This window comes from Mesoplodon bidens (assembly GCF_964165515.1).
Source record: "Mesoplodon bidens genome assembly, chromosome: 9".
In the NCBI taxonomy this organism is placed as follows: domain Eukaryota; kingdom Metazoa; phylum Chordata; class Mammalia; order Artiodactyla; family Ziphiidae; genus Mesoplodon; species Mesoplodon bidens.
Genome location: NC_138166.1, coordinates 105,594,928 through 105,612,326, shown reverse-complemented (window position 1 = coordinate 105,612,326; position 17,399 = coordinate 105,594,928). Strand labels below are relative to the sequence as shown.

The 17,399-nt window shown below is 43.7% G+C and overlaps 1 protein-coding gene across 1 annotated transcript in view; it reads right to left on the bottom strand.

Annotated features, from left to right (window-relative positions):
* The window catches only part of UBE3C (ubiquitin protein ligase E3C), a 114,059-nt gene extending 97,634 nt beyond the window's left edge, over positions 1 to 16,425 (bottom strand). The window contains exon 1 of the mRNA XM_081243936.1: positions 16,006 to 16,425. Within this exon, the coding sequence (XP_081100062.1) occupies positions 16,006 to 16,071 (66 nt within the window). The 5' untranslated portion in view covers positions 16,072 to 16,425. The remainder of the gene's footprint in view (positions 1 to 16,005) is intronic.
* Positions 16,426 to 17,399: the final 974 nt, after the last annotated feature.

Here is a 17,399-nt window from a genome sequence, read left to right as displayed (position 1 = left end):
ATTTAAGAATGATAAACTTCCTGCATGCCTCAACTAGAGAGCCCACGAGTCACAAGTACTGAGCCCACGCGCGCCGCAACCAAGACCCGACGCAGCCAAAAATAAAAGAAGTAAATATTTTTTTAAATGATAAATTTGACCCCATAAAAATTAAAACTTTCTAGACAGAAAAATGCCATACCCAAGGCTTAAAAAGTTGACAAAGTGGGAATAAATATTTGTAACACTGCAAAACCAACTATTTGTAAAAGCTCTCAGTAATAATTTTACAAGATCAACAAACTGGACTTCCCTGGTGACGCAGTGGTTGGGATCCTGCCTTCCAATGCAGGGGACGCGGGTTCGAGCCCTGGCCTGGGAAGATCCCACATGCTGCAGAGCAACAAAGCCCGTGTGCCACAACTACTGAGCCTGCGCTCTACAGCCTGCGAGCCACAACTACTGAGCCCATGTGCCACAACACTGAAGCCCACACGCCTAGAGCCCACGCTCCGCAACAAGAGAAGCCACTGCAATGAGGACCCCATGCACCGCAACGAAGAGTAGCCCCCGCTCACCACAACTAGAGGGAGCCCGCACACAGCAACAAAGACCCAACACAGCCAAAAATAAGTTAATAAATAAATAAATTTATTTAAAAAATAAATAAATGATCAACAATCAAATAGAAAAATTAGCAAAAGCTATAAGCAGTGCACAGGGAAATAAACAAAAATATATTTTAAACATAAGACCTTCATCTTTACTCATTTTTAGGAAAAAATGCAATAAAAACACAATGATAGGCTTTTTAACCCATCTAACTGGCAAACTTTAAACCTCAGATAACACACTGAGATGAAGATGGACAGCAGCCACTTTCTTACACTGATATATCTCCTTAGAGGGCAATTTGGAAATATCTATAAAAATAGCCTTTGACCTAGCACTTCTAGAAATTTAACCTACAAATATTATTGGCACATGCACAAGTAAATGCACCACAGTGCCGTTTAAATTAGCAAAAAAGCTGAAAACAACCTAAATGGCCATTAAAATACATGACAGCTAAATAACAGAACACTCATTACACGGAGTATCGTACATAGCTTCTTTTTTTTTTAAATTTATTTAATTTATTTATTTTTGGCTGCACTGGGTCTTTGTTGCTGCACATGGGCTTTCTCTAGTTGCAGCAAGCGGGAGCTACTCTGGGTTGCAGTGCACGGGCTTCTTATTGCGGTGGCTTCTCTTGTTGTGGAGCACGGGCTCTAGGTGCATGGGCTTCAGTAGTTGTGGCACGTGGGCTCAGTAGTTGTGGCACACGGGCTTCAGTAGTTGTGGCTCGCGGGCTCTAGAGCACAGGCTCCGTAGTTGTGGCGCACAGGCTTAGTTGCTCCGCACCATGTGGGATCTTCCTGGACCAGGGCTCGAACCCATGTCCCCTGCGTTGGCAGGCAGGTTCTTAACCACTGCACCACCAGGGAAGCCCATACACAGCTTTTTGAAAAATGCAGCAGATCTATTTGTACTGATCTGGAACTATACCCAGACGTAGTGCTGGAGGGAGAAGCACAGCAGTCTGTTCAACGTGCTCTAGCGTGTGTTCAAACAAGAGAAGAGTGCACATCTCAGTGATTCCATGTGCAGAAAACAGCTCTGAGAGGACAGGGAAGAACCTGGGAACACAGACCCATTACAAGGATCAGGAACTGGGGGAGTGAGCGGTGGGGTGAAAGGCAGGGAGATGTTCATTTTATTTGAATCTTTATTTTCTACTGCTTGAATTATTATCCAAGTATGTGTAATACTTTCTCACTTTTTTAGAATAAGATACTAATGAAGCTACTCCAGAACGTAAGTTTTTATAAACAGCTCAACAAAGCCAAGAATAAGTTCATTAATTAAGTGGCTGGGAGGAAGAGAACAATAGGGTACCAGTAAAACGCACATTTAGATTTTCATTCTTAACAAATTTTTGGTTTCAATTTATTATAATTGAAAATAGCTTTTACATTTTAGAGTCTACAGGCCTAGACAAGTTAGGGTTTCCCAGCCCAGTTATATACCAGTTTCATAAAGCACACTGAATCAACTGTTTTGGGAATGACTAAACCTATTGTTCCTATAGCAGACCTGTTGTTTTCAATGCTAATCTCTCACCTCCACAGCTGTGACACTAGCCCTATTCATCAATATGTAAACAACAGTAAATTACAGCAAACTACTCTATTTGATCTTTGAGCCTTAGGCACATTATCTTATCTTCTCTGAAAATTAAATATGGCCAAACTTCACAGATACCATTAACAAAGATGTTTTTTAAAGGGGGGAAAATGCTTTCTTCATGCAAATTAATTTAGTGGGAACAAAATGAAGTTTTTAAAAAGTAAGTCATATATAGTTTAAATTAGATTTCATTAACCATCAGAATCAAAAAAAAATTTATGGTCAAAAATTTGAGTATAGGTCAAACTATATGTACATAACATGACAATTTCCATAAAACCAAATGCTCAAATTGACTGCTAAGCACTTATAAAAATAAGTTTAGCCATGTTTATTAATACCTTGATTTTTAAAAAACTGTGAGATTTCCTTTGTTTCCAAAATATTTGGATTATATTTTCCATTAGCAATTTACTCCATTTACCAATGTAAATAGAACAATCAGTTTCACATCTGTTTCAAGTTAGTATATGTTCCCACTCTCATGCACTAACACAATACTAACAGTTTTACACAATTTGAAGAATTTCAAGTAAAATACTTTGAGTTAATTAAAATGTGAAAATTTAGCAAAAGTTTTATTTGTAAATAATGCACAACCTATGATCTGTGGATTTTTCCTTCTTTTATAGACCTATAAGAAAGAACCTTTATGTAAATACAACAGCAACCAACTTCACATACATGCAAATATTTAAAAGTGCATCAAAATACAGTAATAAGTTACTAAAAATCATATTTATAAAACAATGTACAGGGCTTCCCTGGTGGCACAGTGGTGGAGAATCAGCCTGCCAATGCAGGGGACACAGGTTCGAGCCCTGGTCCGGGAAGATCCCACATGCCGCGGAGCAACTAAACCCGTGCGCCGCAACTATGGAGCCTGCGCTCTAGAGTCCATGAGCCACAACTACTGAGCCCACACGCCTAGAGCCCGTGCTCTGCAACAGGAGAAGCCACCGCAATGAGAAGCCTGCATGTTGCAACAAAGAGTAGCCCCCGCTCACCGCAACTAGAGAAAGCCCACGCGCACAGACAGCAACGAAGACCCAACACGGCCAAAAATAAATAAATAAATAAATAAATAAATTTATAAAAAATAAAAAAATGAAACAATGTACAATATGATTTCCAATTCAAACACTATATAGAAAAAAGACTAGAACAAAATTTATGCACATATTAACATGTGTAAAGAGCATAAAATGTGAGAAGAGCTCATTTAAAAATAAAGTACCAAAGGACTTCCTGGTGGCGCAGTGGTTAAGAATCCGCCTGCCAAAGCAGGGGACACGGGCTCAAGCCCTGGTCTGGGAAGATCCCACATGCTGTGGAGCAACTAAGCCCGTGCGCCACAACTACTGAGCCTGCACTCTACAGCCCGCGAGCCACAACTACTGAGCCCGCGTGCTGCAACTAGTGAAGCCCACGCGCCTAGGGCCCGTGCTCTGCAACAAGAGAAGCCACCGCAAGGAGAAGCCTGCGCACCACCATGAATAGTAGCCCCTGCTCGACGCAACTAGAGAAAGCCCATGCGCAGCAATGAAGACCCAATGCAGCCAATAAATTATTTATTAAAAAAAATAAAGTACCAAAATAAAATGTAATAGTTTATATCTCATTACAATAAATTCCAAAAGACCTTCTTTTCTTTTTTTTTTTAAAGACCTTCTTTTCTTACACCAAAACTGTGTATTAATTATGGCACTGTTTTACTAGCAAAACCCTGGAAACAACCTGCACATATACATCTATCAATAGGAAAGTGGTTCTATGATACAAACCATTCAGTGGAATATTATGCATCCATGAAGAGAAACTACATCTAAAGGTGCTGGTGTGGAATGGTCACTAAGACACAGTGCTGAGGAGAACAGTAGCTCTCACTGTTATTTCAAAAGCTAGGGGCACACGTTTATTTATATTTAATCTAGTTTTGAAAAGATTGAGGAAACTGGTAAGAGTGGGGAAGTTTGGAGTCTCAGTGAGAGGAAAGACTTCATTATATGCCCTTTAGAAGAGTCTCAGTTTTTATAACTTTTTCAATTAAAAAAAAAGTAACTTTTTTTTAAAGGCCACTGACTGGAGATTAGAAATGGAAACGTTATTAGACCAAGGAAGATTAGTGATAATCTAACTTTCTCATTATCAAGAATTATGACTTTCCCATTACAAGACGTGAAAATGAGAAGCCCAGAAAAGATGAATAAGTTGCAGACAATTGGTTAGGAAGATAAGCATTTTTTCAAGCCCCCATTTTACTTTTTACATTTCATCTTTCACAGTAAATATGTGCTATGAACTGTGCTGCTTGCCAACACACTAGAGTTTACTAATGTTCCTAAAAAAGTTAAAGAGAGCACTAAAGCTACATTATAAGAAAAATTAATTCAAAAAGACATAGGATTGTTAAAGCCATCCTTTCAGTGCCTGCAGGACATGGTCCTCAACTTGCCAAGCAGTTAAAGGAGCGCTTAAGCAAAGCGAGAAACAACGCAAGACGTGCAGGCTACACAACATCCAACATCCAGACCAGGGTTCACATACTTCACTAAATGATTTGGAATCTCTGAGCCCTGATTTCTTTCTCTACGGGATGCCAACACCTCTGCCTCACAGAGAAGGAGTCTAGAAGAGGCAAGAGCATACAACAAGCAGGAGGACAAACCCTGAGGGATGCAGTGTAGGTAACTAACAAATAAGGAGAGAAAACAGAGCGCCCTGGAGAGAAAGTGCCCTCGGAGGCTCCCTGCAGCTGCACAGATGCTAAGGCAGTGCTTAACTGCTAAGACCAGGGAATGGAAATTGATATAATTTTTTCTAGAGAACAAAATATATCAAAAGCCTATGTGCACACTGACCAAGCAATTCAGCTTCTTTCTGCAATGTATCCTAAAAAATAATTATAAATCACTGGCTATAAAGACGTTGTTCACAACAAAATAGAAACAACCTAAATGTCCAAAAGTAAAGGATGAACATGTTTACTTCATCACACACAGCTCATACAGAGAACATGCATGGTAATTTAAAAAAGAAAACGAAATTTTAATTTTAGAAAACAGACTGAACAATTGGATCCTCGGCTTTGGAATAACCTAGAGTTTATATAAATGTCTTATGGTCAGTCCACAGGATACAGTCACAGCTACAGCAAATAAAACCTCAAAACCAGTACAAAAGGTCTGAGGTCCTCCAACAAGCCCTGCCTTTCTGATGAGCTCTGCTCTGCTCAGGCCTCTCAGTCAGTACTACCGTCTGTGTACACCGCCACGCCTGCTGGCTGGCCACGTACTGGTCCCAGCAGCACCTCTCCCTTGCGTGCCCCTCTTTCTCTGTTGCTGTAAACGCTGGCATCCCTCGGAGTTTTGTCCTGAGCCCACATGTCTTCTCAGCAGAACATTTTCCAGAGCATCTCACAACTTCAACTGTTACCTACTGATGGACCAACGACTCCCAGTCTCTACCTGAAGCTCCAGACTAGCACCCCACCTGCCTACTGAGCAACCCCAAGCATCTTACGTTGAATACATCCCTAGGAACTCAGCGTCGTGTCGGATTATGGGGTCACCGTCCACTCCTGTCACCCCAGACTGACACCTGACGTGATGCTTGTCCCCCAGAGCTCATCAGTTCTGGCTCCTCGACAGCCCTGCACCCCTCCACTCAGTTCCTGCTGCCTGCTTCAGGCCCTCACTACTCCTCCGCACAACCACAGCTGCCTGTCTCTCGCCTGGTGTCCAGCCCCTGCACTGCCCCACAATCGTCTCTCTAAAACCTGAATTTGCTCAGGGTCACTTCACTGCTTCAGAAGCCTTCAGTGGCTCCCAAGGTGCCCCTTTATGACCTGGCCCAACTGCCCGTCTCCCCAGCCTTCTCTTCGCCCACCCCCGCTCCAGCCAGCTGAACAGTCTGTAGGTGACTGCCAGCTCTCCAGGGTCGGACACCTCTGCCCGTGCTGATCTTCTAACTGGTGGCAACAACGGTCAACCTGTAAACAGTGGTAAGAATCGCCGTCCAGCACACGAGAGCCGAGGGCACTGACATGATGCTGCCCGCCCGGGGCCCTGAGAATAGGCCCTGGAAAAGGAGGGAAACAGGCTTCCTCCCTCCGTTCTGGCACAAGGCGCCCCAAGCAGCTCTCAGATGGCCAGAAATGTACTTTGATGCTCTCCTACTTCACCCCCTCTCTCCAATGGCCTGATGCATCTACCTCCTGCCCTCTGGCTGTCAAAGTGACAAGCCAAACACTTTCATTCCCATATTACTTACTCCCCTGTATATTCCCCCCTTTTCTCCAAGGGTGGCTGGATTAAAAAGATAAATGATCTAAGTGAATTCAAATTGCTGCAAATAAATGGCAGCCTCTCATGATTCTGAGGCTTTTTTGAGGAAGGTGCTTAACTCAAATAAACTGCCTAACATAACATTTCAGGTAAGACCATGCAGGAACGCAAGAGCTTAACAGCTCACAGGAAAGGCCAGCTCACAGTCAGGGAGCCTCGCCTGGGAGATAGGAATTTTAAGTCAGTTCTCTATTTCACCCGTTTTCTAAGCTGTTCCTAGTTTACCAACTTCTTTCCTTGCTACATTTCCAAACTGGTGGAGTGTGATTCCTCTCACCTTGTGTGGACTGGATTGACAAATAAAATAGGACAAAAGTGACAACGTGTGACTTTCAGGACTCCCTCGGAACAGGCTTTGCCTCGTTCTCCCTGCTCTCCTGCGTCACTGGCTCTGGGGAAGCCAGCTGCCAGGTCAGGAGGACACTCAAGCAGCCCTAAGGTGATGTCCGACTGGCAGGAGATGACACCTCCCGCCAGGACCCATCACTGGCCTGCAGGCACAGGCATGAGCCAGCCCCACAGTGGCTCCCCCAGCACCGGGCAAGGCTTCCGATGCCTGAGCCTCCAGAGACCCTAGGCCAGAACCACCCTGCACGCTGCTCTCGGATGCCTGCCCCACAGAGCGGAGTGAGAGAACAAAAACGTGCTGCTTTAAGCCACTATGATGCACTCTGTTCATCGGAAATTAAGACGCTGGTAAAGCAGAGATCATGACTGTTCAGATTAACATAATTTAAACGCAGGCCGCACTACTGTCTTGAAATCTACTTATTTCCACTAACAATGACACAGTTTAATACATATAACGAGTAGACATCAATAAATGATAAATATTAACAAATATAGATCATGACCACTTTAAACAGTTGTATAGTACCCCACTGCACTGTTATACCATTTAACAAATTTCCTGTTGTTAGGCATTTAGATTGTTTTGAATTTTTCAATACTGTAAGTAATGCCACGAACATCATCTTTTCTTTCTCATGCATCTATCCCATGCACCTGTCAAGTTAGTTTCTTAGAATAAATTTCTAAAAGTAGACTTACTGGACTTAGAGGGGCCGTACCTGTTTACGACTCCTGACGCGTGCTGTTAGACCGTCCCCCAGGCAGGCTGCACCGATTCACGCTGCCACCCGCACCCCCCAGCAGGCGTCCCCAACTTTGACTTGGTCACCACTGAAGGTGATGGACTCTGGAGACACTCAGCCGGAAGGAAGCTCCTGCCCCTGCCTGCATGCTCACAAGCGGCGTAGGCAACAGAGGCGTGAAGAGGCCATGGCCGGAGAACAAGGACACAGTGGTATAAAATAAGGGTCACGGTCAAAGAGTAAAATGCTTAACTTCCAAACTCTTAGGTGCCCACATTCTTTAAAGTTATAAGAAAAAAGGGAAAGAGACCGAGGAAAACTCTTTACTGCTTCTGCAATAACCTCTTTTGAGGGCTCTTCTACAGTCCTATGAGATGACCTGTTTATTACCTTAGTTAAGAGACCTAGTTGGCAACTAATTGTAACTCAAGAAAATCAGCACACACTGGAGTGTGCAAAGCCAGACAGGACTAGGGAAGGCAAGCCAGGTAGGTGCCTGAGCACAAAATTTAAGGAGGTACTCACTCTCAGGGCCATGAACCCGAGTGCCACCTTAAGCCCTGCACCTATGCATCTCGAGTCAGAGCCTCCTTAAATTTTGTGCCCTACGTGCATTGCTTGCCTCACCCTAGACCCTGATTAGAAGTCCAAAGAGAATTAGACAAAGTCTCAGCCCTTCCATTCTGCTTGGTTTCCCTAGGAACCAGATCAAGAATTCCTGACCTTATATGCTACAGAGAACTACAGTGTTCTGGTCTCGTATGTGAAGAGTATGGAAAATCATATTCAAGAGAACAGATGTGGGGCTGCTAGATAAAACAGGAAGGTAATAATACCAGTTCTAACAGTAAATCTTAAAATCTGATTTTAGAAATGTTTCTACTTTACTTGATGTCAGACGTGTAAAAAACAGTTTATGTTCCACTGCAACACACAGAGTAGTATGACAACATGTATATCAACTGCCAGCTTTTCAAAATGAAATAGCATGGACTTTTTTTAGGTTAAAATATTTTAGGTAAGACCTCCAATTACACAACAGAGGGCAGTTATATAAAACTAACCAATCAGAGTGCTTAAAATCCTAAGACTATTCTAGACTTATCGAAAGGGGAAATTAAAATTACAGTAGCTGGTTTCGGTAGGCTCTACAGTGAAACTCATTCTGCGAGGCCAGCAGTACCCTAAAACAAAAACCAGAAAAAGACATCACGAGAAATAAAAGCTACTCTCTCCGGAACACAGATGCAAAAATCCCCAAACAAAATACTACCAAATTCAATGCAACAACATATAAAAAGAATTACACATCATAACCACATGGGATTTATGCTAGGTACGCAGGGCTGGTTCAGCATTCAAAAAACACTTGGTGTAATCCATCACATCAACAGACTAAGGAAAAGTATATGATCACACAGTAAAAAGCATTTGACAAAATCCAACACCCAGGTAATTCCCTGGCAGTCTAGTGGTTAGGGCTCCATGCTTCCACTGCAGGGAGCATAGGTTCGATCCCTGGTTGGGGAACTAAGATCCCACATGCCACGCCGTGTGGCCAAAAAAGAAAATAAAAATTAAAAGTAAATTAAAAAAACCCAACACCCATTCACGACAAAAATTCTCAACACACTAGAAATACATAGGAACGTCCTCAACTTGATAAAGAACCACCACAAAATACCTACAGCTAACATCGTACTTAATGGTGAGAAACTAGAAACTTTCCCACTAAGATGAGGAACAAAGCAAGGATATCTTCTCTTACCACTCCTTTTTGACATCATTAGCTCTAGCTAATGCAATAAAGCAAGAAAAGGAAACAAAAGCTATACAGATTGGGAAGAAAGAAATAAAACTGTCTTTGGTCACAGATGACATGATCGTCTCTGTAGAAAATCCCAAAGAATTAACAAAAAAACTCCTGGAACTAATAAGTAATTATAGTAATACTGCAGGATACAAGATTAACATATAAAAGTCAATTGCTGTTCCATATTCCATCAATGAACTAGTATTTGAAATTTTAAAAAAATAATAAATAAATAAATAAATAAATAACATTTCCACTATGGAAACAATATGAAGGTTCCTCAAAAAATTAAAAATAGAACTACCTTATGGTCCAGCAATCCCATTTCTTGGTAGCTATCCAACAGAAATGAGAACAGGTATTGAAAAGATATCTGCACCACTATATTCACTGCAGCATTATTCAAAATAATAAAGATATGAAGACCTAAGTGGTCATCAAACAGACGAACAGATAAAGATGTGGTGCATACACACAACAGAATATTATTCAGCCAAGAGAAAGAAGGAAATTCTACCATGTATAGAAATATGGATGGACCTTGAGAGCCTTAAGCTAAGTGAAATAAGCCACAGAAAGACAAATACTGTAGGTATCACTTATACATAGTTTAAAAAAGAAAAAAGTCAAACAAAAAAAAGTCAAAGTCAAAAAAGAGAACAGAAAAGTAGCTGCCAGGGGCTGGGTGGATAGAGGTGAGGGAAATAGGGAGAAATTGGTATAAAGGTAAATACAAAACAAAATTGCCTTCCTGTAAGCCAATAATGAACATTTGGAACTGGAAATTAAAAACACAGTATTGTTTATATTAGCAACCCCCCAAAAAAGAAATACTTCGGTCTATATAAGGCAAATTACAATAGTCTGATGAATAAAATCAAAGAACTGCACAAATGGAGAGACATTCCATGTTGAATAGGAAGACTCAATATTGTCAAGATCAATTCTTCCTAACTTGTTTGATCTACAGATTCAACACATTCCCAATCAAAATCCCAGTAAGTCTGTACAACACAGAGAACATACCCAATATTATATAATAACTATGAGTATGACCTTTAAAAACTGTGAATTACTGTTGTACACCTGTAACTTATGTAATATTGTACCATCAACTATATTTCAATAAAAACAAATGCAACAAATACACCTAAAATACAGGGCTTAAAAAATATATATATATATATAAATAGTTATTTTGTGAATATCAACAAACTGCCTCTAAGGTTGATATGGAAAGGCAAAAGACCCAAAAAAGTCAACACAATGCTGAAGAAAAATGTGAACAAAGTCGGAGGACTGACACTAGCTGACTCTGAGACTTACCATAAAGCTCCAGAAATCAAGACAGTATGGCATTGGCAAAAACAAAGCAAAACAAAAAAATCCAGAAGAGACAAATAGATGAACGGACCAGAATAGCAAGCCCAGAAATAGACATACAAAAATACAGCCAACTAGGGCTTCCCTGGTGGCGCAGTGGTTGAGGGTCTGCCTGCCGATGCAGGGGACACGGGTTCGTGCCCCCGTCTGGGAAGATCCCACATGCCGCGGAGCGGCTGGGCCCATGAGCCATGGCTGCTGAGCCTGCGCGTCCGGAGCCCGTGCTCCGCAACGGGAGAGGCCACAACAGTGAGAGGCCTGTGTACCGCCAAAAAAAAAAAAAAAAAAAAAAAAAATACAGCCAACTGATCTTTTGACAAAGGAGCAAAGGCAATTCAATGAAGAAAGGACAGCTTTTCAACAAATATGTTGGAACAATTGGATATCCACATGCCAAAACAGAAAGAAAAAATAAATCTAGACACAGACCTTAACAACTTTCACGAAAATTAACCCAAAATGGATCAGAGACCTAAACGTAAAATACAAAACTATACTACTACTAGAAGTTAACACAGGAGAAAAACCAGGTGACATCGTGTTTGGCAATGACTTTTTAGATACGACATAAGAAGTACAATTCATGAAAGAAAAAAACTGATAAAACTGGACTTCATTAGAATTAAAAACTTCTGCTCTGCAAAAGACTGTTAAGAGAATGAAAAGACAAGCTCAAAACTGGGAGAAGACATATGCAAAAGGCCTCTCTGAAAAGAGTTTATATCTGCAAAATATATACAAATACATTGAAAATGTGTATAAGGAACTGCTAAAACTCAACAGTAAGAAAACAAACAACCCAATTAAAAAATGGGATAAAGACCTGGACATCTTAACAAAGATACGCAGATGGTAAATCAGCACATGTGAAAAGATGCTCCACATCACATGTCAACAGGGAAATGCAACTTAAAACAATAAGATACCACTACATACCTATTAGAATGGCCAAAATTTAAACACTGACAACACCAAATGCTGGCGAGGATGTGGAGTAGCAGCAACTCTCATCACTGGTGGGAACACAGAATGGTGCAGCCACTTTGGAATACAGTTTGGCAGTTAATTACAAAACTAAACATAATCTTACCATACGATCGATCGCGCTCCTTGATATTTACAAAAAGGAGCTGAAAACTATGTCCACACACAAAACCTGCATGTGCATGTTTATGGCAGCTTTATTCATAATTGCTAAAACTTGGAAGCAACCAAGATTTCCTTCAGCAGGTGAAGGGACAAATAAACTGTGGTACATCCAGACAATGGAACAGTATTCAGCAATTTAGAGGGGGAAAAAAAAAGAGCCATCAGGCCAGGAAAGACCTGGAACAAACTTAAAAGCATATTCCTAAGTTAAAGAAGCCAGTCTCAAAAGATCAAAACTCACAGACCGTACAACACCTGGACTGAACCCTGATATAAACTGACTTAATAATAAGGTATCAATATTGGTCCATCAATTTTAACAAACGTACCACATTATGGCAAGATAGAAATAATAGAGAAAACAATGTGGAAGGAAGATGGAGTGAGAACTCTCTGAACTTTCCCATCAGTTTTTTCCGTTAAGACTAAAACTGCTCTACAAAAATAGTCTGTTAATAAAAAATAAGATAAAAAAACAAGCTAGCAAGCTATGAAAAGGCATGGAGGAACCTTAAATGTATGCTGCTAAGTGAAAGAAGCCAATCTGAAAAGGCTACACACCGTATGATTCCAACTACATGACATTCTAGAAAGGCAAAACTATGGAGACAGTAAAAAGATCAGTGGTGGCCAGAGATTGGGGGCAGGGGGGCGGCAGTGTGTGAGGGATAAGGGAGAAGATGAATAGGTAAAGCACAGTGGCTTTTTAGGGCAACAAATTTTTCTCTATGATGCTGTAATGGCAGATACATGTCATTATACATGTGTCAAAACCCACTTAAAAGCACAACACAAAGAATGAATCTCAATGTACTGCTATTGGTTCATCAGTGTAACAAATGAACCACATTAAGGCAAGATGCTAATAACAGTGCATTTCTATACTTGTAATCAAATGACCATTAAGATATTCACTCTTCTATGCACTACCAAGAATAGAAAAAAATACTGCCAATAAACTATGTCATGCCACCATGTATCCTGACTTCAGAAATATTAAAAAGTGGAAACCTATGTGACTTAAACTCAATATATACCTACCCAATCCAGTATATACCTACTCAATGTATACCCTTCCACCCACCTGGAATACCCTTGGCTTCCCAGCTACCCTAATTCCACGCATCCTTCAAGACTAAACCCCAACCAATTCTATTCTTTCCTGAATCAGCCCAAGGAAAACCCAGAATGTGGTAATTGCTCTCTCTATCGTTATTTAATGTTTAACTGTGTAAGTCTTATCTCCCCAACAAGATTACAATGAGGGCATGAACTTTTCCTTACAATGTTTCAGATCCTTCAAAGAACCTTTACAAATAAACATTTTAAATATTCATTTAATTTTGGGGGGGGGAAGATGTATTTATTCAAAAAGTGGCAACTATTCAGTTTCCACTAAACTTAAGAAGGAAAAATTTCAAACAATAATTTAAGACATGGGGGAAAGACCATTTTAAGTTTTTGTTTTTTAAATGAGGCAAAGGACTTATATTGCAGCCAAAGAGAATTAAGGAAAATAAGCATATATGGGTGCGCAACATCATTAGTTGTTAGGAAACAAAATTAAAACTACAATGAAACTACATACCCACCAGAACTGCCAAATTAAAATGATGGACAACGCTAAGTGTTGGCAAGGAAGTGGAGCCACTGAAACGCTCAGAACGGGGCAGAGTGCACTGCAGCTAAACCCACGTGGAACGTGTGAGCAGCACATGAGAGCGTGTGTCCACCCAGAGACACACACAACAAATACAGATCAACTGTGCTATTGTGTTCAGACAGTGCAACCAGAATAAGACGATGGATCCCACCTCTCAGACCAAATGCTGAGCCACAGAGGCCAGTCCAAAAAGAGGGGCCTCCACGCACAAGAAGTTCAACAGTTCAACAGGCAGAACTGATCTGTGGTAATAAAGGTCGGAATAGTAGTTACCCTTGGGTAGGGGGGCTTAGAATGGAAGGGTGCAGATGGGGCCTCTGGAATGCTGGGCATGTTATTTGATGGGAATGGTGGGCCCACGGGTGTGTTCATGTGTGAAAAGCCTGCCAGCTGAACCTACAGTTAATTCCCTGCCCAGATTCCGGTACCGGGCCAATGCACCCACCCTCCAGCCACTGCAGAGTGACTGCGGTGGGCTCCTTACTGCCACCCTCTCTGGAGAATTACACTCCCACCCACCCCAGGGGCAGCCTGCAGACAACGACTAAATGATACGGGGATACAAAATGCCAGCTCCCTCACCTCAAGAAGGGACAACTAACTCTGTGATGCCAGCCACGCTCCAGAGCTGTCGGTGGGATCCGGCTAAAGATAAACTCCAACCGAGAAAACCCCTTGTCCCCTGCCCTCTCTCTTCCCACCTCAATTTCACCTGCACAAGGATTTCCTCCTCAGGCTTCTAGGGGCCATGGCCTAAGACACAGACACTTAATGTCTGTGACCCTGACTGTATGTTAAGTCTAAACCTCAATGAAAAGGGGGGTAAAAAGGGGAAAAAAATTGTTTCGCACAGCTGAAAAGCAAGACGTGCAATCTCCCCTTGAGATTCTGACCAACAGATAACTATTTTCCCTAAAGAAGAGATGTGTTACTTGGTGAGAAAACAGGATCAAAACCCTAGCAGGACCTGCCAGGGCACTCCTGTCTGTAACAGAAGTCACAAGGTCCAAGTGAGGTGACATGGATTCTAAGGTGGTGACCTGTCCCCAGCTTGCTATGTGGCTGTGCAATCACTCAACAGCTCTTTATCCCACCTGTAAACTAGATCTGGCCCAGAGGTTCTCCAAGGCCCCTTCCAATGGCGTAAGTCCCTTGATCTCATTTGGAATTTTCATGAATACCCAAGCCACTGAATGTGACCCACGCCAGCCCTGCACAACACCTACACAGCACCTAGTCTGGCACCTAGTTCTGCAGCCTCTAACCAATCACCATCATGCAAAACCCAAAGCTTGTAAATTATCAGCACACTTCCTTCCCAAATCCCTGCTGGGTTCCCCTCCTCTACCCTCAGAAACCATCATGCACATACCCCCATAGTACAATTTAAAGCGGATCTTCTTACATGGACTTGAGCATCCGCTCAGCCATGTGCCAACCCCGTCGTTAAGTGTAACACACAGAATACACTATACAGAAGAAAGAATAGACGAACCACTGAAAGAAAACTTTAGAAAATTATTTAGTAAACAATCCGCTAATTATACGCACTTGAACTTTTCCAACACTCTAAGCAAGGGCGACCACACTTTACTTTTAGTCTGATAAAACTAAAACAGGCAGGGAAGGGATCCAGTGGACAAGTGGTAAAAAGCAAGCAAATGACGCAACACTGACGCTGAACTACTTGTCAGCAATTGCACCGAATCAGTATATGCCGGTCATCAGAGAGGAGAGCACAGTAACTAGTTTGTACGCCCTTATTCTAAACTGTTACGCTAAGAATAATCATACGACCAGTTGTAACAGAAAAAAAGGGCTAGAGTCTCTCCAGAAATGTTTCCAAAAGGCTGGTAAAGGACGACTTTCATGGCCTTGGATTCAAACACGTGGCCTATGATGAGGAGTTCCGCCTCAACTTCAGAGACTGTTGCCATGAACAAATACATTCTACTTACTTTCTACAACAGACAAGACCCCCACGTAGTACTCTAAAAGCAATCACCATCAGTCAAGTGTGATAAAGTACCTAAAGTTCATTTCTGAAAGAAACACTCTGCCCTTTGCCCCGAGTTGTTCACTACCTAAGTATAAAAGGCCGTCCACCCTCAGCATCCTTGCAGCTTCTGGGCGATTCCGGTCCACAAAGCCCTTTTTCCCCATCAGCTTTCCTTCCAGACCCGCTTTGAGCCGTCGGAGCAGGTGATCCCGCAGCCCGCCCCCCGCGCGTCCCTCCGCCGGGATGGACCCCTCCCGGACCCGAGCCAGCCCCCAGCCTGCCGTCCCGCTCGGAGTTCGCGGCCGGCCCCGCCCAGCCCCGCGGCACTGCCGCACGCAGGCCGCTCTTACCTTCCGGCTCGCGCCTCCCAGGGACACCTTGGGCCTGGTTTTGAAATCCCCTTCAAAACTAAACATCTTTACAGCCTATCCCATCTGCGAGGGCCCGACACTGAGAGCGCGGGCGGGCCCCGGGGGAGGGTCCCCGGCGGGGACAGCGACCGGGGGAGGGTCCCGGCGTGAGGGGAGCGGTGAGGACGAGGCCGCGCCAGGAAGTGACCCCGAGCCCGCGCCCGCCGGCGCTCTGCCCGCCCGGACTGCCCTGGGGGGGAGGGGCGGCGACACTGGGGGCAGCCCTCGGCCACCTCCCCCCTCATCCACGCCTCCCCGCCGCTCCGGCCGAGCCCGAGCGTCGGCAGGGCCGCAGACCCCGCACTTGCACCCGGAGCAGCTGCCGGGAGGAAAAATGGCCGCCGCCGCCGCTGCCGTGCGCCGCCCCGCCGGCGTGCGCGCGCCCAACACCGACGCCGCGGCGCTGCTCCCGGCGCCTCGCCCGCGTGCGCGCACCCGCATCGACGGCGCGTCGGAGCGTGGGAAGAAGAGGCGGTGCCAGGCTCTGCGGCGGGAGGGATGAGGGGCGGGGCCGGGGCGCGTAGGTGGGGCGCAGGTGCCAGGAGAGGGGGGGCCGCAGGTGCCACGGGGGCGCTGGTGCCCGGGGAGGCGGGGCGCGTGGGGGGCAGGCGGGGGCGCGCGTCCCGAGCAGTGCGGATGAATCGTGTCTCCACAGTGCGCCGAGGGCGCCTGCGCCCCGGAGTAGGACTAGGATGTTGTTTGTGCACTTTTCTGGGAAGCGGGCTCCACGCTTTCAATGATACCAAACTTGACTGATCTGAGGGGAAAAAATATCAGCTTTATTACTTAATGCCCGCAGAGAGTGCATCATTTAACGTTGTGACCCAGTTATGTGTGAACTTCATGCTCACATATTTCAATATATACGCGTATATATCATACACACATAGATACAAATGTATATCACATACATGCACGTGTATAAAAGTATACCATGTATGCATACATACAGTTAACATAACTGTCACATGCACATCAATATATACACAAATAGGGCTTCCCTGGTGGCGCAGTGGTTGCGAGTCCGCCTGCTGATGCAGGGGACACGGGTTCGTGCCCTGGTCCGGGAAGATCCCACACGCCACGAAGCGGCTGGGCCCATGAGCCATGGCCGCTGAGCCTGCGCGTCCGGAGCCTGTGCTCCGCAAAGGGAGAGGCCACAACAGTGAGAGGCCCGCGTACCGTAAAAAAAAAAACAAAAACAAAAACAAAAAAAATCCACAAATATATAGCATATACACACATATATATACATACATCTATATCACATATACACAGAGAAATATATATCACATACACATATACGTAAATATATACTGTATGCATACATATAT